This window comes from Mastigoproctus giganteus, chromosome 11, assembly GCF_048544385.1.
Source record: "Mastigoproctus giganteus isolate SK-2022 chromosome 11, ASM4854438v1, whole genome shotgun sequence".
Taxonomy (NCBI): Eukaryota; Metazoa; Arthropoda; class Arachnida; order Uropygi; family Thelyphonidae; genus Mastigoproctus; species Mastigoproctus giganteus.
In genome coordinates, this window is record NC_143585.1 from 8788081 (window position 1) to 8815131 (window position 27051).

Consider the following 27051-nt stretch of genomic DNA (forward strand, 5'->3'; position numbering starts at 1 on the left):
TTTATCTTCAAAATTTTTCTCTATAAACAACTGACGAATTATACTCTAAAGTAAGTCCGTTAAGGATTTAAAAGATATTTGTAGAGAATTTGGAGTTAAAATAATGCAAATTTAAATATAGAAAAACATCGTTAAATTAATGTTGTGGATTTAATTTTACAACTGAGTTGTCATCTGTTGTACACTGGTGTGCAAAATTTAAGGACCAATCAGGTTTTAACCTGTAGCTTCTCATAGGAGTGGCCTGGATATGGGAAAAGCATACCAAAGGAACCTCGTGAGGTATTAAAATGATGAAGTAAACAACACCGACACAACAACGGAAACAAAACGGTACAGAGGGACTTTATTGAAAAATGGCAACATAGCACTGGCGGCCATGATACAGATGCATCACTGCCAAAGATGGAACAAAGGGAAGAGGTGGTCCTCAGTAGGAGATATGGCCACCACCAATTTCGATGCAGGCTTGCACCGACTGTCCATGCTTAGAACAATGTTGATAAGTTCGTGCGGTAATATCGTCCATTCCTCTTTCAGCGCCATCTTCAGCTGGTGAACATTTTCTGGTGGGTGTAGATGCGCCGTTAGGCGTCTCCCCAGAGCGTCCCATATGTGTTCGATGGGATTTAGATCGCGGAAAGGGCAGGCCAATCCATACGAACAGTGTCCTCACTTTCCAAAAGCATATCAACAGCTGCAGTGCGATGGGGTGTGGCGTTATCATCCATAAACACGAAGTTGGGGCCAATGGCACCCCGGAACAGACGCATATGCAGAAAGATTGCAAGAGCGTGCATCGGTTACAGTACCGCCTTCCAGTTATGGAGTTGTGTACGTCCATCGAAGATAACGCCTCCCCAGACGAGAACACCTCGAACACCATATCGATCCCTTTCAGGGATATTTGCGGGGAGATACCGTGTGCCAACCTCTGGCCAGATTAGCAGACGTCCAGAATCGCTGCTGAGATTGAAACTACTTTCATTAGTAAAGAGTACCTTAAGTAAAGATTTTGTGGTTGTAACTTTTAGAAATAGTGTTGGTCCTTAAGATTTGTACACCAGTGTACCATCAGGGTACCCATCCATTCACCGATGAAGGGCAAAATTGCCCTCAAACAGCCATCTGGGTGATGGCGGTGCTGTCCACTGAGAATGAGTAATATGTCATCGAAGTTGTTTAAATAAAATTCTAGACATCGAATCGGGTTATGAAGGCAGATTAAAACGTTATTAGCAATTGAAAACTTGAATTATATCATATGACCTTCCTAGAAAATAATAAAATATATATTATTAAAACAATAAACGAACCTTGACAGCGAATGAAATTTAAAATTTAAAATTAATCTGAAAGGTTTGACATTCGTAAATAAGAGAACATGATGTATATTTTCTCAAAGTGGCAGGAACTAATTTAAATTAGTACTATAATTTATTTTCGAATAAACTGTAAAGGAAAGTGACGGAAGTAATATTTCTGAATTCTAGTTGGTTATGTAAAGTGTATATTATTTATATCTTAATATTAATAGATATAATACTTTATGAGAATCTTAATATATTGGTTTGCTGAAAGTATTGAAACTGAAAAGTTAATGTCGATGTTTAAAAATAAAGGCGAGCAGTTTTTTAATGATCTGTTTTGCGTTTCAGATGGAAACTGTGCAAATCTTTGTCCATCAATCCAGTGTGCTAATTAATTTGGATGAGATAGGGCATTATAATCAAGAGAACTGCTATTGCTGGAACTCCATTTGATTTCAAAATAATGTTAAATTAGTGATGGACGATCCGCGCTGGTAGCACAATGGTATAATCACTGTCCTCTCAACATTGGGCGAAGAAGATCCGGGTTTGAATCCCATCAATGATGCAAGCAACTTTTATCGATTATTTTCATCCGGGGCTTAGTTTATTAGTCTCGTGCATATATAACGATGCTTTTTCACTTCGGAAATTCTGTTTATCGCCCAGAAAAATTGAAGAGGGAACACGCTCAATTTATGAACATAATACACATGGCGTATAATATTTAGTTCTTGGGTGGCAATAATATGACAGGTTTATGAATGATGTTGTTAAAAAAAAATTCAAATTTGTGTGTATGTTTTCCAGAATGCCGTATTAGATCAGTGGCACACGAGGATTCTCTAAAGGTGGCCTACGCCGATGATCTCGTGATTGCCATAGAAGGAAGGTCACATAAGGTATTAGAGGACAAAATTCAACCCATCTTAGATGATTTGGTGGCATGGGCTGAAATCAACAAGCTCAAGATATCTCCCAGTAAAACAAATTTCATGACATTTAAAAACCACTTTAATTATGGAAGACCACCAAGATTTCAACTGAATGGTTTACAGATACCTTATGTTCCTCAAAACAAATATCTTGGCATAATCCTCGATGATAAATTAACCTTTCTCCCTCATGTCACCAAACTGAAAGAAAAAGTTAGAAATTTTACTGCTTCGGTCATAAGAATCTCCAAAAGAGACTGGGGTCTGAATAAAAAGACCATGAAACTATATTATAAAGCAATATTTCTGCCTGTAGTTTCGTACGGAGCAGGTATTTGGCACCAGAACATCGTTAAGGTGAAAATCAAAAATAAGCTACTATCAATTCAAAGGACAGTGCTTCTGGCACTAAATAATGCCCCTCGTACAGTATCAAACAATGCCCTCCAAATCCTTGGAGGAGAACTGCCTTTAGATTTATTTATCGTATATCGTGGCTTCATTTATAAACATAAGAAAGGACTGCAGGTATCTATTATGGGAATTACAACAGACCCAGTTAGTAACTTGAAGACAGAACGGAAAAGAATATGGAGTGAAATGGTTAGTATTTGGCAAAGTAGATGGAATGAGTCTGTGCATGGTGAAGTCACAAAGAAGTATATTGAAAATGTTGAGTTTACTCCTACTCAACCTTCTGTTTCATGGTTTGCACCAAGCATGTTTACGACGTATTTATTAACAGGCCATGGATCTTTGAGGGTCAAACTTTTCGACAGAGGATTGGAGCCGGACCCTTTTTGCACCTGTGGTCAAATGGAAGACTGGATCCATGTTTTACTGTTTTGTCCGCAATATACAGACCATCGAGTATTGCTACTTAATCAGGTTCCAGGTCTAGCTGAGGACAATGTAAAAATACTAGTTGAGAACAAAACAAACTTTGAGACTTTCCAGACCTTTGCGTAATCAGTTTACTAAGAACTCAAATCCAAAATCGAATTTAAATCTGACAGCTGAGAAGTTAATATATGTTTGTATCCCATTAAATATAAATAGAATGACTTGTTATAAGATATGTAAATTTAATTGTATTGCTAGGATTTAGAGTTAAAATTATATTATCTTGTACAAATGTAAATAAGTTTATTCGCTAAATTTATTGGAGTTTTCCAAATTGACTTGTATCTGCTGCTGAGTCTTGGATATTCTTACTCTTTTTTTTTTTTTTTTTTTTTGTTGCTGGTTTCCAGGTTTGGGCTACCTGGGGACGGGATTGCTGGCACCCACCGGTATTGCACTATCTCCGGTGGGTGCGGGATTTGTGCACAAGGCACTAAAGGTGACAGTAGACCCAGGCTTAGCTGCTTGTGCCTGGGGACGGGCAGCGGCTGTCTAGGTGTTGGCTGCTCCCTGGTGGCAAGGTGGACGTACGCAAGCGATAAAAAGCTTTGCAGAGTTTCTGCACCAACACAGACGTGCAAGGTGGAGATCGGCTTAGGCCTAGGAGCCACCCGATACAGGTAAGACACACACACATACACACACGTGTTCATATATAATATAGTATTTTATAATGAGAATGCTAATGAATATAAAACTGTATATATATCTTCTTTGTAAGTTTTTGTATATAATTTGTAAATAACTGTGTGTACAAATAAATGGAAAATGGAAATGTATGTTTTCCAGGTGATGTTTTCTTTAGTGTGGGCAGCGAGAGTTAAAATACAAGAAGTTATATTTTAATAAATAAAGAAAACTGCGAAAAACTTCATAAAGTCTTTCATATATAAAAATAATATGTTTTTCATCTCTAATTACAATTGGCCAGTGATTCCAGGATGTTTTAAGCTTTGCTTTTATAGCAGCGGCGTATGCTATAGAAGATGAAGATAAATACTTACCATAACCAATTCTTATTCTGTTCTTTATGTCTTTCTTAAGTAAGAAAATCCGTTAATTAGTTTGACCCTTATTTGCTTTCAATTTGTTGAACCATTTTTTTTTTTTTTAATTTAAGAAGTGTATTTTGTTGTAGTTAAACCAGCAAGAAGCGATATAAATACATTCCAGTTGATGAAATTGCTCTTTCTTTTGATTTACCTAATTTAATTTTCAATGTTAAATTCTAGGCCATGATAATCAGAGCTAAAGAAATTACGATGTTCTATAGCAATGTTATAATAAAAAAAAAATAATAAATAAAGACATGCGACACTCTCCAGAAACCAACCACCCACATTGTGAAAAAAGAAAAAAAAAAAAAAAGAAAAATAAATAAAACAAAACGTCCTTGCTCCATTTACGAGATTCAGACTCAGGTCTTTCGCACGGGTGTAGGAGGACCATGATTATAACCACTGTGCTGCCCGCAAGGGCGATTGAAAAAGGAGAAAATGACTTTTATTTAAATTGAGTTTTAAAAAGATATAGGCATCGCACTCTCTTATTTTGCCATAAGTTAGAAGATCCTATCTTAGAGTACTGAAAAAAAAAAAAAAAAATAGAAAATCAGAGGTGAAGAGTCAGAGAAGTTTACAGGAAAGCATATCATAATTATTTTGCAGTTGGAATGTACACTTTCTTCCATCCACAGCACTTTCATTTCATTTCATACTTACCATATTTCGAAATCTGGATGGATTCTCCCTGTGGACCTCGATTGGACAGAATTGTGAAATTATTCCACACCGACCGAGGGAACTCGTCGATGTTCCTGATGATGAACCACTGCTGTTCTTCAGCCATACACTTGTAGTGGTTTCTAATGGCGGCAAAAGCCCTTGCCACATTGAACTTCTTGGCACGAAGGAACTTTATAAGGAACTTGGTCTCTGTATTTGCAAAAAAATCTGCATCTGAAAGGAAAATATCCACGTACAATCATTTCAATGAACTGAAATGAACACAAATTGAAAAGGAAAGAAACTAACGATGGAACTTATACTCGTACATTGAAAAAAAAGGCCGGTCGCTTTTTATTATTTGAATAAACATTTCTCTAGAATTATCAGCGTGGTCTAAGTGAGTGCTCTAAATGGAAGATTATAAATAAATAAACAAATAAATAAAAAAAGATAAATAAATAATTTTTTTTTTTTTTTTTTTTTTTTTATGAGAACCCCAAACACGAGAGGTATTATAACCTATAGTACTTAGTACCGTGCTTGGGTTGGAGGTTGAGAAGACGAAAGAAGATATTTGTTGATATTGGACTTGAACTTCTGTAGACTGTAATTTTCAGGAAATACGTATGAAGGAAGGCTGTTCCAGAAAACGGCAGTTGAATGAATAAACGAGGAAGATGAAAAGTTGGTTCTGTGGGTTTGAAGTTGGACAGTAAATGGATATTGGCTGGTGGCGGCACGTGTTCGGACTGTTTTGAAAGAGAGAGAGCGGGAATTATAGAAGCCAATTCAGAAGAACAGTGACATTGGAAGTATCTGTAGAAAAGGCATGCAGCAGAAACAGTACGTCTATGAGACAGCGAGTGGAGAGACTCAGTTAAAGAAGAATCATTAATTAACCTAACTGCCCTCTTCTGAATGGAATCAAGAAGCCTGAGAGAGGTTTTGGGGCACCACCCCAGATGTGGGAACAATATTCCATGGCAGGGCGGATTTGCGATTTATACAGAGTGAGCAGCTGTTTGGGAGAAAAGAAACGCCGAGAGCGAAAGAGAAAACCAAGTTTTTTAGATGCAGAGGAAGCAATATTTGTAATGTGCTTGTGCCAAGAGAGATTAGAAGTCAGGGTAATCTCCAAAAGAGATATATCATTTTGCCTAGAAATCGGAGTGTCACTAAAGATAAGCATAGGAGCAGAAGAATCCTTTTTGCGAGATATAAGACAAGATTGAGTTTTAGAAGGGTTGAAATCAACTAAGTTGTCTTTGCCCCACTGCAGAATTACCTGAAGATCGGCATTTAAGGAATTGGCAGCAGATTTTCGAGAACTTGAAGCTGATTGAGCTGGACAAGGTTTCTCAAAATGGAAAGTTGAATGCTATGTGCTATCATCGGCAAAACTATGGATAGTATTTCCAGTCAATGGAAGAAGGTCATTGATATACAAGAGGAAAAGAGTGGGGGAAAGAACTGAACCTTGGGGGACACCGGCATTAGTGGAGAAGTTAGAAGACAGAGAGCCATCTACCATCACCCTCAGTGAGCGATCAGAGAGAAAACTGGATAACCAATTACTAAAAACAGTTGGCAAACCATAAGATGGAAGCTTGTTTAGAAGACCTTTATGCCAAACACGAACAAAAGCCTTTGAGATGTCAAGAGCAACTACTTGTGTTTCATCGAACCTTTCCATTGAATTAGTCCATAAATGGGTAACATAAGCCAGAATATCACCAGTGGATCGACACTGACGGAATCCATACTGGCGATCGTTGATCAGACGGAGGGTTTCTAGGTAGTTTAAGAGTTGGCGGTTAATTGATTTCTCCATTACTTTGGAAAAAGATGAAGTAATTGCAATGGGACGATAATTGCACTGGAGGGATTTGTCACCCTTTTTAGGAACTGGCTGGATATGAGCAAATTTCCAAGCAGAAGGAAAAACACCTTTGGAATAAGAAAGTGAAAAAAGGCGGCAAAGAATAGGAGTAATTTCAGGAGCACAGGTTTTGAGAACAAGTGGAGAAATACCATCAGGACCTGGAGCTTTCTTAGCATCAAGATTCATCAAAATCCTTATGATATCCTTTTGACGGAAGACCACAGGAGGCATTGAATGGAGCGTGTTAGGAATGGTGGGAGGTGTTTTACCAAGATCATTAATACATGAGCTGGAAGAAAAATGGGATGCTAGCAGGTCAGCTTTATCCTTGGCTGAAGTGACAACAGAACCATCTGGTTTGGACAGAGGTGGAAGCAGAGATGGGCAAAAGTTGCGGCCAATAGCTTTGGCAAGAGACCAGAATGCTTGGCTACCATTAGGGCAAGAAGCAAGTTTTCTACTCTTAGCCTGTTCAAACTCTAGTTTGGACTGATGAATAACTGCTTTACAATTGTTGCGAGCTTTGGTGTAGGCAGAAAATGAAACTGAAGAATTAGAAACAAGCCAATTACGATATGCAACGTTCTTCTCTTGGACAGCGTTAGCACATTTATTGGAAAACCAAGGTTGAGATAAAGGACGAGATTTTAGAGTGTGGGATAATGGATTCCATTCCTGCAAGAATAATTTCACTGACACGATCTGAGCACGTTGACATCAGAAGTTTTGAAACAGTAATCAGACCAAGGAAAAGAAGAAAAGAAGTCTCGCAGGTCATCCCATTTTGCATTCTTGTAATGCCAAACAATACGAGGTTGGGAATAGCCATGAGATAAAGGTTCCATTGGAGAAGAGGCAATCACCAAGTTGTGATCTGAAGTGCCTAAAGGACCTCTCACTTCAACCTTGTACTTAGAAGGGTTGTTTGTGAGAAAAAGATCAAGCGTATTGGCTGTATAAAAGGAAAGAGATAAAAATAGAAAAAAAAAAATTAATTAATTCCAGCATTTTAATAGGTAAGCCAATCCTGATATAACAGGACTGAAGAAGAAAGGGTGCCAACGAGAGTTAGAGAGGATTGAAGAATTTTATTATCTTGAATATACGAATAGGGCCACTCGAGCCAGGGAGGGGCAAATGATAAGAGTAGGAGGAGTCATGTTTTTTTTCTTTTTATCGAAAGCTCTGTTAGAATCCAGAAGCTGATCGAACTCATGTGAACTCTGATTCTGTGTTGCAAAATTACTTTTGTTTGAAAACATATGATGGTTACCTAAAAACACCGAATCCACAAGTTACATGTGTTTTCTGGATTGTTTACTTGTTTCACTGAACAAAACCCTCGAGTTACTCGGTGAAGGCCCATTCCTAATACAGGCATGGGCCTTCCCCGAAGTTTTGCCATAATATTGGAAGTGAATAATTGTCCAGGTTATCCTGGTATTGCAGAGCATTCATGGTTTTATCGATAACGACTAATGGGCCCAAGCAAAACCATGAAATGCAGCCCCATACCACGACACTGCCTCCATGAAACTTCATTGTGGGAATGAACTGTTCCCCTGGCATTCGCTACACCATCAGGTTGGTAAGTGCGAACCTCGACTCGTCTGTCCATAGGACTGTTTTCCACTGCTCTACAATCCAGGATTCGCGACCTTACACCATGTTAATCGGCGTCTAGTATTTGTTGAGGTGATCAATGGCTAGTGAACAGCTGTACGACCATTGTAACCCATATCATGGAGGGTCATTCATATTGTACTACTGCTGATATTAGTCCCAATACTCTCACAGAGGGTTTGTATGACTTGAGACATTGGCAAATTATGCGCATACAGTTCTTCGCAGAATTTTCTTGCCCCGTTCTGTTAGTTTTTGGGGTTTACGAAGCGGTTTTTTGGCAAATTCATTCCATTCCTCTGCCATTTGCGTATGACGTCACTAACCTTGACCTAGGGATCCTCAGAGTGACTGCAATGTCTCGTACAGAACGCTTGCCTATGTGGCATCGTACTATCATTCCACGTTGGAACTCTATTAATTCTTGAACGTGTCATCTTGCATGCCCACTTTTCCAATTGTCTATTCGAAGCCCAGTGTGCATATTTATAGCAGGTTCTGTGACGTGTTGCACGCATAGGACCTGTTTCACCATCCATGGGGGGGCGGTAGTCCGGACATTAATCGTAGGGCAGTGTATGTATTATGTCTGCAAATTTCGTGTGTTCTCTGATCGATTTGCCTGTTTTTCTGGACATAAACACCTACTTTCTGGGAAATAAACCTTGCGATCTACGCCTGAGACCGATTAACTCAGCCACAGAGTGAAAAAAAACCCACTAAATTTCCTCGCGTAATCGACAGGTTTGAACCTAAGCCTTTTCCATCCGGTGTGGGTGGGGACGACGGTGACGATACCTCTGTACTAACCGCGCATCACCTGGAGAGCCAGCACATCATGGTCGAACAGTCGAAGGGTCAGTCGAACAGTCGACGCCAGAGTCATAGGGAAAGCCTACAAGAAGCACCGAAACTAGTACACGGCCTACATCAGGGGTATTAATCTGATTTGGGCAGCGGGCCATTTCCCGTATTAATGTACCTCACGCGGGCCGCACACGACCTACAAACCTTGCCATTCCTAAGCCTAAATACGATTTTAATTGCTCAGTTGTTGCTTGTTGCTGATTGATACACATAGCTGAGAATGCACTAATAACTAATCGAAAGGAAATAAAAGTCTGAATAAACAACATAACGAATAATGAAAAGCAAATTTATTCCAGATAAGACAATATTTTAATGAGGGAATATACACGAAATTAGGTAATCTCAGCCTTTTTTGATAGACATTTGACTCCGTTTGCTTGCACCCAGATAGGGAGCCAAAGATTGAGAAGACACAATCTTCGTTATAGAAGAAAGATTGGCGTCGGTTAGCCTTGATCTGTTTAGTTAGCCTTCATAGGCGAAACAATTGTTCACATAAATATGTGCTGCCAAAGTAACATAGAATTTGCCTGGCAAACCTGCTTATCTCTGGGTATTTCTCCCCTAAATAGGAGTAGATTTTTGGGATCCCAATTTCTCTGTATTTCCCTTTTAAAATTGAGTCATTCTGCAGATCAATTACTTCCATTTGTATGGAAATGGGAGATCTCTCGACATTAAAAGGAAATGGACCCGTGAAAAGAGAAAAATCTTCTTGATGCTCCTTGAAATCTTTAAAGCGCCTATGAAATTCGTCTTTAATCTTTTCTATTCTGTCACAATATTTTGAAAAGGTATAACTTTGACTCTAATTTTTTAACTCTTCACACATAGAACAGTAAGTCAGAGTACACTCTTTTAATTGATTTTTTCACACAATCAACTCTTTTTGAAAATTACCCAGTGCATTGTGCATGTAGGTTATTCAAACTACAAAGGAAAAATCGACTGTCTTACCTTTGTAGTTTGAAATTTAAGTGACCTGTAATATCTACTAGGAAGTCCAACTCTTGTGCCCAAGTCTGAAGCGATACATCCTGACCTTTCATTTCTAGGAACAGTTTTATTTCTTCTAAAAGTAAAAAAAAAAAAAAAAAACTCTTTAGTACGTTGTGGCAAGGCAACCAACGAACCTCTGTTTAGTACAACAGTCCTTGGCGCCTCCGTAGCCAGGTGGGCAGAAACAGCAGTGCGTAGCACACGCTTCTTGATTAGACCAGGATTCGAGCCCGTGACTACCAAATACGGAGGATGCGGAAAGGTCAGGGAATGACCACCGCATATCCCCGGAGCAATATGGCCTTAGTTGCTAATACTCCTAAAAACCAAATAACAAACAACAACAACACGGTAGTCCTTCAAATTCACTTTCCAAGACCTTAAGAAGGAGAGCAAACTGATTGAGTCCTCTGGAGCGGATGAAGTTCACAGTTTTGGCCACAGTCCCGAGCACATATTCCATTTTCAGTATTTTCGAACACAGTACCCGCTGATGAATAATGCAGTGGAAAGATTGCAATTTTTGTTCGTCCGGTGACCCGGCCTTCAGTTTTGCTTCTAGTGTTGATACAAATCTTTTTGACTTTGCCTCTCATCGCTGAAGCGCCATCGGTGGTCACAGCCACGAGTCTCTTGAGAGGAAGCTGGTATTTCTCCAGAATGCTCCACGGCGTCACAAATGTCTTCCCCAGTAGTAGTTCCATGGATGGAAATCATTTCCAAAAACTGTTCACTTACTTTCAAATTGTCATCGGAGGCTGGAAGAAGCAGTGAAACTTGCGCCACGTCTTGAATATTGTTACTTTCGTCAAGTGCAATTGAAAAACATTGAAACGTTGCGGATGCTTCCTGCAGTTGTTCACGCAAGTTGTCTGCTATTTCGGTTATCCTTTCAACCACTGTATTTCTTGACAACGACATTTCTTGGAATACTTTCACATTTCCGAGACAGACGTTTTCAGACGCTTTTATCATACATTCTTTAACCACGGGACCTTCACTGAAAGGTTTGAAATATTTTGCCAGTAAATAGCTGATATCATAGCTGGCTTTCACTACCGATTCACTGCCTTCGTTAAATTTTGTAATTACATTTTGCTGCCTTTGAAATGAGTTCTTCATATCTTTTAGTTTTCCTTCTCTTAATTTACCCTCGAAGCTGGGAAATATTTCTTTGTGAATTGTATATTAGTGTCCTTTAATGTTGTACTCTTTGACGCCAATCATCGATTCAATACAAATAATACACTCAATTTTACCTTTTACCTCTGTGCAAAAGTAATTCAATTCCCATCGTTCTTGGAATTGTCGCCCCTCATCAGCAAACTTTCTTTTTCTGGGTGGCTTGGAAAGCGACATCACGTTGGAATCACGTGTATATAAGAGTCACAACACAAAACTGTTTGCGTACTGATTTCATTAAATAGAAACGGCCAAACAAATATTAGTTCACTCGCATTACGATGAAACCGACTCGAACAGTATTATTATTATCCGTTTATTCACCACAAGAAACTGTGGGTCACCCCGGACGGCAGTGTGCCAGGAGAGATTTGCATACTGAGGTGCGAGGAACCACATGTACAGTGTACAAGAGAACATTCATGCTGGACTCGAGATATTTACATAATTGAACTTACGTACGCTTAAAATAGAACAAATTTTAAAGCAATAGACATCAGAATTTAAAACAAAATAGAAAAAATAAATAAATAGAAAAACTGCAGCAGTTAAAAAGTCCAAGTGTAGGTGATCATTACAGGTTCAATAGTTGGTAACAGCTCTTGAGGCATTCCTTTCTGTTGAGCTTGTCCTCACAGAACTTATCAGGGTTGATGCCTAGTTTATTATTTGCCTGTTTTGCATACTGAGGTTATTTTTTTTTTTGCATACAAAACAAAAAATAAAGGGGGGGGAACCTTGCTATATACGCCTCAGACCGACTAGCTGAGACAAGGAGTGAAAAAAGGTCCACTAAAGTTCCTCGTGTCATCGACGGAATTTGAACCCGGTCCTTTCCCATCCGGTGTGAGGAGGACGGTGGCGTCACTACTGTGCTACCCACGCAGACTAGCAGTAGACAGCAGTGGGTTTTTTTGTGGCTCGCGCCACAAAAACCCGTTGCGGGCCGCCAATTTGATCCCCCCTCCCGTCTGCATCTGGTGCAAGGCCTTCGACTCCATTCCACTTAGGCTCCTACTACGCTCAAATGAACCAAGAAACCCAGGGAAGTGCTGAAAATCAACCGAACCCGACTCTTATCCTTTGCCACAAACATGCATGTAGACATGTATAGTATCTTATGTAGGAACGGCACCTGCACGAAAGTTCAACTCCGCCTTTATACACTGTGATGATTACAGAAATGTGTGTAATATTATGTTCGTGCAGTTGTGTGTGTTGTTGTGTTGTTTAGTTGTTTAGTTGTTTCTGGCCGTTTTGTCACCAGACAGGCGATTACCTGGAAAACCTGCCCAGTGTCCGTCTACACCACGGGGAGGTAGGCCACAACTACGCATATACCATGGCCAACCTCAACAGTCACTCACCGAATATCCAAAGAAACTTTGGAGTCATTCAAAAGAAATAAAATAAAACAGAAAATAAAGAAATAACTAAATAAAATAAAACAAAATAAAATCTTTATCTATGTTTTTGCCCACCTCTTTATGCAGTGCTACCCAAAGTAGTGCACAAACAGAAAAGATGTACAATTAAAAAAGAAGTAGTAATGTCACGCATGAGCAAGATCAGCAGGAACAAGTTCTAGATATAATTCTGTTAATCTGGAGGGGTATCAGAAGTCACTGGTTGATGACGGTGTCACTGTGCAGGGGAATGATTGAGTTGTGGAGAGACTTGATAAAGAATGAACCAGAAAAATGCAGCATCATTTAAAACCTTCGTGTGTTCTTGAAAATCAGCAAAGTTTTGTACTGGGCATCATCATCAGGACGACAAACGGGGCAACATGTTGTATTTTAATTTATGAAGTGTTTTCAGTTAGATTGCTTACATTAACATAGGCATTGAAAGTCTTCCTGCGATTAAAAGCAACACTGCAGAAGGTTTGAACGGTCTGGAAATTGTTGACAGGTATGAGTATCTTCTCACATCTAGGAGACAAGTTTGAAACTGTTGGAATCGTAACTGGAGCATTCAAAAAGGACGTGAGAAGAGTCGTCGACAGGAGATTATATTATAAAATCTGAATTGGTAAAGTTTTGCCTTAAGAAAACTATGTCCAGTTAGTATGTAGGAGGTAAACAGTGAGGGTGAAAACAATTTTCTGGTGGATGACGAAAGTAGTGCAGTTACGTCGGGAACGAATTTTTTGGTAATAGCTCTTTTTCGGTAGACTTCCATCTATTCTGCCAGGTGTTCACTAACAAATTCCAGCATCGGGTTCGTTCGGTTTTGGGATCAGCCTGAGGGTTAACAATGATTCCCTGAAATTCCGTAGAAATGCCTTTGCGGATGTAAAAGTAAAGCCCTCTAAACACAACATGCAGGTCAAGTGGATGGTGCCCACAACAGAGTCTGTAGAGCTGGAGTTGATACTGTTCAGCAAACGTGAAGTAGGCTAAGGAGAAAACAATGTTGATTGGTTGATAAAATAAATAAATTTTCTGTTTATACTCCGGGACGACCAAACGGTCAGAGGAGCTCACAAGATAGACAGAATACAAGAAACAGCACTGTATTCAGCAGTCACGTGCTTGAACCCCGGTCACTGAACTTAGTTTGTACAGTTTTAAGTGCAGTACGTCTAAACCAAAGGCTGGCAGCACAGGTTGTAATTAGGATTATGGCAGCATTATAAAATAGATGTAGGGTTTTAGTATTAAATCCCCAGTCTTGTCTGGTAAATTGGAGCAGCATTCTGGTAAAACTCTTAACTTTGGCGGACAGGTGTTGAATATGTGCAGTAAAGGAAAAGCGGTCGTCGATGATGACTCCTAAAAATTTGGTGCTTTAGACAAGTGGAAGTGATTTCTTGTCAAGGTTTACAACTGTTGGTCTGCCTAGTCTAATTTGTGTTTAAAAATCATGATCTTCGACTTGGTTGGGTATAAATTCAGTTTGTTCTTAGCGGACCAGGACGATAGTTCAAAGAGTACTTTATTGGCATAGAGTTCTAATTCAGATCTTGAGTTTCCATACACTAAAATGATAATGTCATCTGCATGCGCAAGTTGTTGCACATTTTGAAATTCAGTCGTCCTAAGCAGCTAATCATGAAGAACTAGGTTACAAATCAAGGGTAACAAAATTGATCCTTGGGGGCAGCCACGGGAGACAGATCTGTGAATCTTTGTGCTATTAGTGATGACGATCAGCAAAGCAGTTTCTAACAAGTTTATAAAGCTGAAGAGAGCAGTGATTTGAACTCTTACATTAACAGATTACATAAATGCCATCTTGGACCAACTGCTGCCTAATGATGATCTCACTATTGACACTTCATACCATCTATCTATTCGAGATTTAAATCAAAAATACCTTCCTTTAGAAGAAACGAGTCTATTCACTGCAGAGGAACTGGCTTCAATCCTGAATAAAATTCAGTCAAACAAAATGTCCTGGTAATGACCTGATTGATAATATATTTATCAAACATTTTTATGACCTAAGGCCCAAAGTTCAACAACTGCTTAAATACTGAAACATTTCCCAAACCATGGAAACACGCCATTCTTAAGATTTTACATAAACCTGGTAAGCCACTAGACAATGGCAGATTCTACCGCCCCATAGTCTTGCTCTCTCACCTGGGAAAAGTGTTAGAGGGACTAATCTAATAAAATTACCACACTGCAGGGAGCTACAAGCTCCACATCTTCTCTTCAATACAGTTTTAGGTAACGGCTTGGATGCGAAGACGCCTTATTAGAACTGCACCACCTTATTGATGGCTCCACTTCCAAATACGTTATGGCGATCTTTTCGATTTTGAGGGTGCTTTTGATACTTTATGGTTGGAGAACGCCCTCAGTAGACTCCGTATGGAGTCTGTAAGCAGTCTGTTAATGTAAGAGTTTCCATACTGTTGGAGGTAATGGAGTTAAAAATGTCACTCAGGATCATTTTATTTTTAGCAATTTTATAAATGACATCCCAAGGATTATTATTCCCAGATGTAGGGACAAAATTCTGGCAGGATTGCAATTTGATTTCATAAATCAATTTTACGTACGGTATTTTCTTTTGAGTTTTGTATTCTTCGTGACACCAACATGCAATGTTGGTGTCATGATGAATGAGATGAGGACTGTACTACCCTCGATAGAGAAGTGGAAGAAACTGGTCACGCTCAAACCTGACAGAGAAACACGAAGCCAGACTGCTCAGCTAAAGGACACCCGGGAGGATTCCATCCCACAAATTGATTTCACTGTGGAGACAAAACAATCCGAAACCCCTTCCCCCTTGGACCCCTCCTGGCCAAAGGTCACAGTGTTTGAAAAACTCAAATCCTGCATACTACCCTTGTGGATTTCATGAAAGACTCCAACAACCGGGAAACCACCAGTGTTATGGACAGATTCTTTCCCTCTGTACATAGATGGAGACAATTCTATACTAGACAAACCTAAAATATGAAACAACTGCTGTGAAACTGGAGGCTTACCTAGACGTTGGGGCAAATAAAATGCAACAACACACCCCATCTTATGCACAAGCGCTAAGGACGCCAGCCAGTGAATCAAAAATAAAAAGCAGCATGTCTGCTACAAAGAAAAATACCTTGCCAAAACAACCACACCTGGTGGTACTGCGACTAACAACCATTGAGGAAAATCAAAGACGTGAACAACTAAAGATGCAAATCATGACCAACGTAAAAGAGGAAATCAATACAACCAGAATAAAGTCGATCAGGAAAACTAGAAATGTCTGAGTCCTGATAGAGATAGAAACAAGTGAGGAAGCGCAAAAAAAAAAAAAAAAAATCATTGAGCTGGGGCTCAAAGCGATTACACCTGAAAGAAAAGGGCCCTCAATAGTCATATATGACCTGGTAAAGACCTGACCCCGGACCAACTGACAGAGGAAATCTATCAAAGAAACCTGATGTCTGCTCTGCGGGACCACAGAATGGACGAACTGTTGACACCAAAATGTTCAACCAAGTCCAAGGACGGCACTCAACAAAACCTGATAATTGAACTTGCGCCCGCAGCATGGAAAGTATTAAACACCCAGAACAGAGTATATGTAAATTGGGGCAGCTACCGTTTCCGTGAACATGTGGCTGCAGCCAAATGCTTCAAGTGTTATAAATACGGGCATACAACCCACACCTGCACCCAGATTGACGGCACATGCGGCCACTATTCGGCAAAAAGCCACACTTACGGGGATTTCCCAAACCAGAGTTCTGACCCAATCTGCGCCAACTGCAAGTGTCTGAAGGTGAGCCGAACCAATCAATCAGGGATAATAAGTGCTCCACCTATCTGAAAGTTAAGAGCTCGTTCCAATCCAGGTTGGATTATGGGGACGCTCCTTAAAGGATACAACACTACAGAGGTAAAATTTCTGCAGATCAATGCACTGAGGGCCAGGGTGGTAGCGGATCAGATCCATATCAAGGCTGAAGAGGAGAATATAGACGTCATGAAAATACAAGAGCCATACTCGCACATGAAGTTAGTCAGTGGATACCCCCTGACCTACAAGATAGCATAATTCGAGAACGACATCCCATGGCCCTCAGTCGCGGTCAGAAATCCGGATATTACCATGACCAAAATCACACAACTTTGCACAGCTTGGGCTGCATGTGCTCACCTCACCACAGCGCTGGGGGCATTTTATGCTCTTTACTGTCACCCGGGCGAAGTCATCACCTTCGCCACAAGATACCTCCAACTGGCTGCTGATACCTTTCCCAGACGCTAAAATTATAGTCGGCGCAGACGTGAACTGCCGGTCATCAATGTGGCATAGCGACACGCCAGACAGACATGGCACCAGAAGTGGTACTAGATTGGATGTGCTCCTTGCAAATTGAACGTTGACAGAGTTAAACCAACCAAACAATTTGCCCACATTCAGTAATGCACTGTGGTAGGCCACCATATATGTATCCTTGGCTTCCAGGAACACCGTTAATAATATTACCGACTGGTCCGTCCAAGAGGCCTTGGACGGACCAGTTGGACGTCCGATCATCGAGCCATTATGTTCCAACTCAACAGATCACTGTGTAAGATGTAAAATCTTACATGTTAATATTTTAGAAATGAGTGAGCTTTATTTAAAATAAAGGTTAGGAAATAGCAAAATAGGACAGTAAACATTTTCAGTCACAAATATTATTCTAGGTCACTCACAAGGAATTAAAAATTAGACAAGGTTGAATTAGAGAAGGGAGCCGCAAGCTATTAGCAATTAGAGATACATTTCAGTTCCCACCGTGGCAAAGAACAAACAATAACAACGGGAATGGTGACAGCGACAATTGGCGAGCAGTTGCGTATAACTATGGAAAGGGCAGTAGTCTGAACATTGTGGGACATCCCTTTGTCGGCCAGGTAGTAAATACGGGTCAAATTACTCCGGCTAGCAATCTATTTGCGTCTGACTGTCGGCGATGGCAAGGTTGTTAGAGCAATGTAAAATAAATCTGCTAAGTTTAACGAGGGGTGGCGAAGGTGACAGCGAACTTCAAAGCAGCGGATTGCCTGGGAAAAATTTGGAAATTTATTAAAATGAGCTCTGGATATACAGCTTGCGAAATTTTAAAGGACGAATAGGAAATGATGAAAATAAGACAAAATGAGAAGATTGGGTAAAATCTGAGAAAAAACGGCAGGCCCGACATAAGGAGGCGGTACGTGATTAAGATGACAAAAGTGAGTGAATGGGGAGAGAAAGGAGACACACACAGTTGAGATTTCGTTGGTGTTTGTGGAAATGGGTTAGTAAAAACTTAGAGTTGAGTTTTCGACGGTGTTAGTGAAAGAATGAGTTAAAAGTTACTGAGTTGAGTTTTTGTTAGTGTTTTGTGAAAATGGGTTAAAAAGAACACAGAGTTGGGCTTTTGTTAGTGGTTTGTGGAGATGAGTTAGGAAAGACAGACGTGAGTTTTGACAGTGTTAGTGGGAAAATTGAGTAATAAGTTGTGTGGGATTAGATAAGTCCTGTCCTGTCAGCCAGTTAGGAAAGATCTGACAAGGTAAGATGGAGTAGTGAAGGGTTAGATAAGTTAAGTGCAGTCAGTAAGTTAAGTGCAGTCAGTAAGTTAAGAAAAGTCAGTGGAGTTTCATAATAGAAGAGAACAGTCGAGTAGTCCGTTATCGGAAGGCAAGGGTAGTGGCCCGTATGCAAATAAGTCAGTCCGTCGTCGGAAGGCAAGGGTAGTGGCCCGTATGCACATGAATGAAGTGTAAGGAGAACAAGCCTGTCCGTCGTCTAAAGGCAAGGGTAGTAGCCCGTATGCAAATGACTGAAGTGTATGGAGAAATAACCTGTCCGTTATAGGAAGGTAGTGAAAGTGGTCAGCGTGAAAATAAGTAGTGTACGAAGAGAAATAACCCTAGTCCATCATCTGAAGGCAGTGATAAAGGCAAGGCGCATATAAGTGAACTGAGAAGGTAAAGTTGTAATCCCGAGTCCGCCAGAATATCTGAACCGAAGGTTAAGTAGCAGTATCGAAGACGAGCCCATAAATTCCTAAAAGACACAATGATGCCCTATCCAGACGTAGACTACAGCCATGGAGAAACTTGAAGTTCTGAGATGAATGCAGTTGGTAAACGATGATGCCATTCCCAGACAAGGAGCTGAAGGCCCCAAAACGGAGAGATCCGATTCTTAAAAATTAAGTAAGTGACTAGATATATATAGTATTCTCCCTCACAAATAAAGGACTGTTGGAACTCTAATATCAGATTAGTATAATGTTTAGAAAGATGTTAAAGGAAGGATATACAAAAATATAAATATATACATAAATATAGAGATAAGTCAGATGATAGTTTTGAGTTTTGCTTAATGTATAATTAGACATATGTAGAAAGGCAAAGGAGAGAAATTTGATATTTGTTATTAGTTATTGTCTAACATATAGGTATGATATATTTTGGAAGGGAAGGGTAGAGAAATACAGAGAAAGAAATAGCCTTATGAATGTAGCTAACCCTTGGGACCAGCATTAGTCCAGAAATTGATGTCAAATGTATTATCTGTCTTGATTAAAGAAAGTTGTGAAGTTATATTCCCCAAGACAAAATGGGCACTAATTAAATTAAAAATTAAGAGTGAAATTCCTAAATCAATTGATAAGGTAAGAATAAGATTTACATAAGAGAAAGAGTGTGAACTAAACCTCTTAAGTAATTATTGTTCATGTGTGGAGAAAGAAGAAACTAAAATAAGTTTACGTAATGATATTGATTGAGTTGTATTGAAGTGGATAACCTTGTTTAGAGTAAAACCTCCGTATTTAATTGTCATATATAACTGATAATACATAGGCAAATTTGAGAAATAATAATGTGCTTGAGAGTTGATAATTTTTATATTGTGTATCTAAGTGTAAATAAAATGTTATGTTATATATTAATGTGTGTGTTGTTTGTCATTCTTGAACACACATCCTGTCCGAAGGGAATTATAAATAATTAAGAAGTTCCCTCGAATTTGGAATTCTCCTGTAAAGTAAAGTCAGATGTGTAAGTGGGGAAATTAAAATAAGGTGGACAACAACTCATATAAGGGAACAAATAAAATAAATAATAATAAACAATAATAAATAATAATTATAAATATAAAATAAAATATATAAATATAATTCATTTATTCCACCCCCCACAACTGACTAGGGTACCTGCAGCTAGACAAACCACTCACAGATATGCCATTTCCAAAGCAAATTGGGAAATCTTCCAAAATACCTTAGAAACCAGCAGACAACAGAGACAGAGGGAGCTTCACCGCCTCGAAGATCCAGATCACCTCCAAAGAAAAATATAACAGAGATCATAACGCACACAAGCGACATTGCTGTTAAAAATAAAAATCCAACCCTTGGGGCTGTGCCCTGGTGGAACCTAGAAACGCAGCGACCCCGGAAAGAAGCACAAACCAGAAGAAAGGTCTTTCAGCAGACCAGGCGCTCCTGGACGACGGCGAAAGTCGAAGTACTCCGAAAACGCTACAAAGAAGCAAGGAACACTTACACGGACCAAATTAGAAGCTGTAAACAGCAATCTAGGGAGCGTCTGATCTCCATTACGGGAAACCAGAACCCCCGGGGAATCGTTTCAATAATCGCCAATTTGGATTTTATCTGTGTTGATCCATTGGTGACATACTAGCTAAGGTTATCTATTTCAGGAAAAACTGAATGGAGAAGTTTGGTCAAAAACAGTTTCTCATGCCATTTCGGCGGTGTTTGATTGCGTTTGGATTAAAGGTTTTCTGGAAAAGAGTTCGTTTTATGGATTGCCCACTTTTTTTTTTTTGGAATTGAGTATCCACTTTTCTCTCTGAGTGCTCACTGATGGTGATTATGCCTTTTGTTATGCGGGTGATGGTAATTGTCTTTCACTCTTCTACCTTCTCCAGTAATGCTGGTGTTCTCCAAGGTTCAGTTCTTTCTCCCACTCTTTTTTCTGAATATTAAAGAACTTCTTCCACTGACTGGAAATCCTACCTTAATTTTGCTGCTGATAGCACGTTGCATTGTAACTTCCAGTTTGAGACACCCTGATTTGCGCAAAGCACGGGAATTCCTTTAATACCGATTTATACGTAATTATCCAATAGGGTGAAGATAAATGAGCTATTTCAATCGTTCTAAAACAGATCTCAAAAAAGAAGTTTCCACGCTTATCTTCGATTGCACTCAGAAATCTAGACAAGATCATATATATCACAGGAATTATCCTCTTTTCTGATCTCTCTTGGCATAAACACGTTATTATTATCTTTATTGCAATCAGAGAATAGAATTAGAAATAAAGTTTTTCATTGAGGACTGATTCAATACCCAACACAGCGACAATGCTTAGGGGCTTTACATAATAAAGACAATAACGACGATTAGTCATTATAACAAGTAATTTACAAAGGATATCTGTTATCTAGTAGTAATCGACGCAGACATTGATTTTAAAATCTATATTTCGATCCGAAGTTTTTAAGAGTGCTCTCTTAGAATTTCTCCTCTATGTTTATATCTTTCAACTCGTTGATTTTAGTGAGTTTTCATTGCAAGCCACAGCTGGTGCAGAGTTAAACTTAAGATTAACAAAATATCATTTTGTGGAAGCTAAATTCAACTTACGGAGTAGCATTTCTTTGAGCTGTTGTATACACGAGTCCCTAGTGTCGGGATCCTCGTTTAGTTCCTCCGCTGCTTTCTTCAAATCTGCATCAGTAAGAACTTGAACAGCGTGGGACCTGTACGTAACCTTCGTGCCATCCTTTGGTTTGACACGCGGAAGAGGTACACCTGAGAAAGAGAAAGTAAGAAATCAGTAACGCAGACAATGCTCGTACGCAATGTTGCATTTTTTCATAATAGCAGTGCAAAAATAAAATTTGATAGGATATTTTATTTTAATTTTAATTTTTATTAATAACAAAAAAGAGAACAGGTAACCTTGAAGGGTGTAACTGAGGGCAGAACAATCAACACAGTTGATAACAATAATTGTAAATTCAACAGTAAGATAAACATTGATATAGATTCAAACATTAGAATCATTTACAAAAGAGGATTGCATTAAGTTAAGTTACCGGTAAAACAAATAATAAATAAATTAATTAGAGAATAGAAAATTATAAAACAAATAATAAACCACAACAATTAGATGAGAGCTAGTCACTTTGCAGTTCAAGAGAAGAGGCAAACTTGGGGATGCAGTTCAGTGATTGGCAGTTGTCAAAAAAGTCGATGAGAGAGTCATTTGCTGATTCAGTTCAGTAGACTGAACTTCGTAAAGTCACTGGTATCGATGTCAAGGCGAAACAGCGTAAGATTCTTGACATATCTTAAAGGGTCATCGAAGTTGATTTTACTAAGGATATCAGATGCTTCATAAGTTCCAGTGATTACTTTCGCTAGAAGGGTGCTGCCAGCAATAAATCTCGTGCACAGAAGGCTCAGATGAAAGTAATCACACAGCGATTCATACACTGGTGTGCAAAATTTAAGGACCAGTCAGGTTTTCATCTGAAGCTTCTCATAGGAGTGGCCTGTATATGGAAAAAGCATATCAAAGGAACCTCGTGAGGTACAGAAACGATAAAGGAAACGACACCGACACAACAACGGATACAAAACGGTACAGAGAGACTTTATCCAAAAATGGCAAAATAGCACTTGCAGCCATGATACAGATGCATCACTGCCACAGATGGAACAAAGGGAAGAGATGGTCCTCAGTAGGAGATATGGCCACCCCTAATGTCGATGTAAGCTTTGCACCGCCTATCCATACTTAGAAAAACGTTGTGGATAAGTTCTTGGGGTAACATCGTCCATTCCTCTGCCAGCACCATCTTTAGCTGGTGAACATTTTCTGGTGGGTGTGGACGTGCCGCTAGGCGTCTCCCCAGAACGTCCCATATGTGCTCGATGGGATTTACATCGAGAGAATGGGCAGGCCAATCCATATGAACAGTGTCCTCAGTTTCCAAAAGCATATCAACAGCTGCAGTGCGATGTGGTGTGGCGTTGTCATCCATAAACAGGAACTCAGGCGCGCGGGTGCATAAGTACACGTGCCTTGAGTGGCCGGGGTTCAAACTCGTGATTACTGAATACGGTGCTGTTTCTTGTATTCTATCCATCTTGCGAACTCCTCTGGCCGTTCTAAAGCAGAACGTAACATGTCAACTGGAATAGTCAGCACATGACGTCTAATACTGTCCTTCAGATCTGCCAGAGTTTGGCATCCATCCCGATACACCTGGTTCTTCAAAAAACTCCACAACATGAAGTCACATGGGGTGAGGCCCGCTGATCGGTGTGGCCAAGATGTCCGGAAACGTTGTTGTTTGTTTGTTTGTTTGTTATTTGGTTTTTAGGAGCATTAGCAACTAAGGCCATATTGCCCTGGTTTTATGCGGTGGTCATTCCCTTGATCTTTCCGAATCCTCCTTATTTGGTGGTCACGGGCTCGTACTCCGGTCTAATTAAGAAGCGTGTGCTACGCACTGCTGCTCCTTCCCACCTGGCTACGGAGGTGCCTATGTTCGGAAACAACGGCTGATGACCCGTTCGTCTGTAAAGCCTTAACAATCTTTGGACACAACGGTGGATGTGAGGTGGCGCACCATCTTGCATGAATATGGTATCCTGAATATTTTATAATATCGCGTTCCAGTGAAGGAACAGGTGCGGGGGTCCAGTCGGCGTTACTCGTTCAAAAATATGTTACCTGTTCAAAAAAATCATGAACGTGGCCGTAAATCCATACCACACTGTCACTTTTGAAGAATGCAACGGGACTCCTTGGATAACTCGAGGGTTTTCTGTTGCCCAGTTGTGCAACAGAAAACGACAGTTGTGACAGTTGTGCGCATTCACTTGTCTATTTAAGCAGAAGTGGGCTTCATCACTCCAAAGGATGTTCCATGGCCAAGTGATATCCACTGTCATTCTCGCCGGAATCTGAAGTGCGTATGTGAAACGAATATCTGCATCAGCACCATGCTTTAGCTGCTGTAGCATGTGCATCTTGTAAGGATAGTATCGCAACAGCTGACGCATTAGTAGCCTTACAGTGGAATACGGCATATCCACTTCAGGAGAAACAGCTGGCACTCTTGCGCTTCCACATGGAGATTGACTTCATAAATGCATGACAGCCATAGCCAATTTTTCCAATAATTTTTGCCGCATCTTCAACACGTGGAGAATCCACTCGTTTTCGACCTCTACCTGGTTGAACACCAAGATGTCCTGTGGCTTCAAATTTCGCAATCATTTTGCGGACAACACAAACAGTCAGAGGTTCACGCCTTATACGCTTATGACGCCGGAATTCTCTGATAGCTGCAGCTGCAACGTTGCTGTTCTGATAGCACAACTTCACTAATAGCGCCTTTTCCTGCAACGTTTTTGGCATTGCTGCTGTAGTGCAGGCAAACATCTACTGTATGATTTTGAAGAGAGTGCTTTGCTTTTATACAGTAGAGTAGAGCTGAAAAGTGGCGCTGTGGCAATAACTTACGATTATGCAAATACGTAGATAAGTTATTTGCATAATCGTAACTAAGACAGTTACGCGTCATACAGTGACAAATTTTGTAACTATTATTTTTTTCAATAAATGGCGAGCGCATTCTTTATCGTACCCGTTGTCCAAATTTCTCTTCAGTACGAGCCTTAGAAGTCGCCCCAGAGCTCTCTAAATAGGGATACTTTAATTTTACAACCCTGTATATATATATATATATACTGTATATATATGTGTTTGATAGTGAATAAATTTTGATTCACTATCAAATTGAGAGGTTAGTGAAAGGGGAAATACAATATACCCTTAGTCATAAGTATTTCTTGAATTTCTTGAAATTCTAAAAGAAATGGGAGAATAAGAAAATCCTCATTGCCAAGCATCATCTGAGAAAGGATATTATTGCAGCAGATAGCTTGTGGGCCTTGGAGGCGGTGAGGATTCGAGTGTTTGAATTGAAACTTAATAACAACTACCATAGTGGTTCCAAGGTAAATACGGGTAATAGAAAGATACATTTATGCAGTTAAATAATAGTAGAAGATAAAATAGAAAGATCCAGTTCTCACAGTTTCTCCTAGATAAAAATGTAACTAAATGGTTTACGCCTGGCTTAGAGTTGCTACATCTAATAACAGGCACATTGTAACGTTTCGTTACAAGCACATTGTAACGAAACATATAATACTGTTTTAATTAATAACGCTGAAACTCAAGACTGGCATAGCACTTTTTCTGCAGTTACTGGCCAGTTATTCTTAAATAACGAGTCTAGTTTTGATACACCAGAAAAAGCATTAATTTGATGTGAGAATTATGAATATTTTGGTTCATATGGTATGGAATTATTTACTTGCGTTGGATTAGATGTTTCTATAAGAAAATTAAATAAAAAGAAATTCCCCCAGGTATTGAGTTGCTCGAGAATGAAGCGATTACATAATTCTATGAAATTTATCCAGGTATTCTTCCAATATCATTTAATAAATGTACAACTAAATGCGTATTCCCTTTTTTTTTTTGAAAACTGGCTCTCTTAAAAAAATTCAGAAGAAGCCTAATAAACTGTCAATTCATCCAAGGGCATATTGGCCGATTTCCCTCCTTGCTAACATGGGTAAACTTTAAGAAAGATTACTTGCGCCGAGATTCCAGAATTTGCTTCGGGCCCTGAAAATCTCTGTCCTCTAAAACAGTTTGGTTTTTAAAAACACTTGCCTGCGGAGGATGCTGTCAACACAATGATAAATCACATTGCGAATCCTACAACAGTTTATGAGTTACGGGTCTTTATTGACTTTGATGGTGCTTTTGACCGCATTTGGTTGGGCAACGTCCTCAGGGTCACTTCGTTTAGCAGGTTGTAAACAAAATGAATGTGAAGTCATCAGTCGTATTTTAATAACAGATCTATTCTTGTTCGAGCGAAACCCTCTTTTTATTGTAAACAAGTCTCCAGAGGATTCCCACAGGGATCAGTACTTGGACCTCTCCTCTGAAACTCTGTTAATGATAAATGGTTGCCTCATGAATTTGAATCCTGCAACATTGTAGCCTACACCGCTGGCCTAGGGAGCTGTATTTCCGGACGCTCGAGTATACAGCAAGAATTGTTCTCAATGATCTTCAAAATTTGACTACATTTAATAAACTCAAGATACCTATCTACAAGGCTAAATTTATGATTTTTGTCATAGACTTCATTATATGACTTCATTGCCATTTCTTTGAAATCGTAATTCTGGTGGGACAATTTCCAAGAAAAATATCTGGGAATATTACTCAATGATGGATTGAGTTTCTTTCCACACTTAAAAGATATTCAAGAAAAAATTAAAAACTTCGCAATTTCCATCATCCGAATCTCAAGAGCATATTGGGCTTTAAAAAAATCGGACGCAGCTCTTATACGACAAGACCACATTTCTTAGCATTATTTCACACGCTTCCAGTGTATGGATTGCCAAGGACGGTGACATAAAAACCCAAAATAAACTATAGTCTATTCAAAGGGCTGTGATTCTTGCTACATACGGAATACCTCGAACAGTGTCAACTAATGCCTTGCAAATGATAGCAGGCATTCTACCTTTAGATCATTTACTTATCTACAAAGCTATGATTTATTGGCTTAAAAAAGGGAATATAATATTAGTGTTTGGCGTTGAAAGAAATCCAACTAATGATTTAAAAAATAAAAAAAAAAACAATTATGGAATAAATTTGTTGCCACTTAACAAGAGCGTTGAGATAATAGTAAAAAAGGAGTGGTAACCAAAATAATTATCAAAAATGTTAATTTTTGATAATTATTTTGACAATCGCTTTGGTTCTTTCCAAAGCAATTGTCACTTTGTGGCAATAATGACGTGCTCCAGTGAAAGGAAAACTTTATGAACTGGGGATGGAAGATAACCCATATTGCCACTGTGGCTTGGAAGAACCATGGTGTTATGTATTACTTTCATGTCAGTACAGCAACTTGAGGAACGTACTGTTTCGAACGGTTCCAGATCTGAATGAAGACAATGTTGGTATATTAGTGGAGACCTTGAACCATTTTACTGCGCTGCAGTATTATTCTGGGAATGTATTTTACAA

General features: G+C 39.4%; 1 protein-coding gene across 1 annotated transcript in view; it reads right to left on the minus strand.

The window, feature by feature from the left end:
* The window catches only part of LOC150077688 (alpha-tocopherol transfer protein-like), a 71689-nt gene that overhangs the window by 33358 nt on the left and 11280 nt on the right, over nt 1–27051 (minus strand). Inside the window, exons 3-4 of the mRNA XM_090385071.1 lie at nt 21549–21716; nt 4870–5106 (exon numbers count right to left, since the gene is read on the minus strand). Of these exons, the coding sequence (XP_090241197.1) occupies nt 4870–5106; nt 21549–21716 (405 nt within the window). The remainder of the gene's footprint in view (nt 1–4869; nt 5107–21548; nt 21717–27051) is intronic.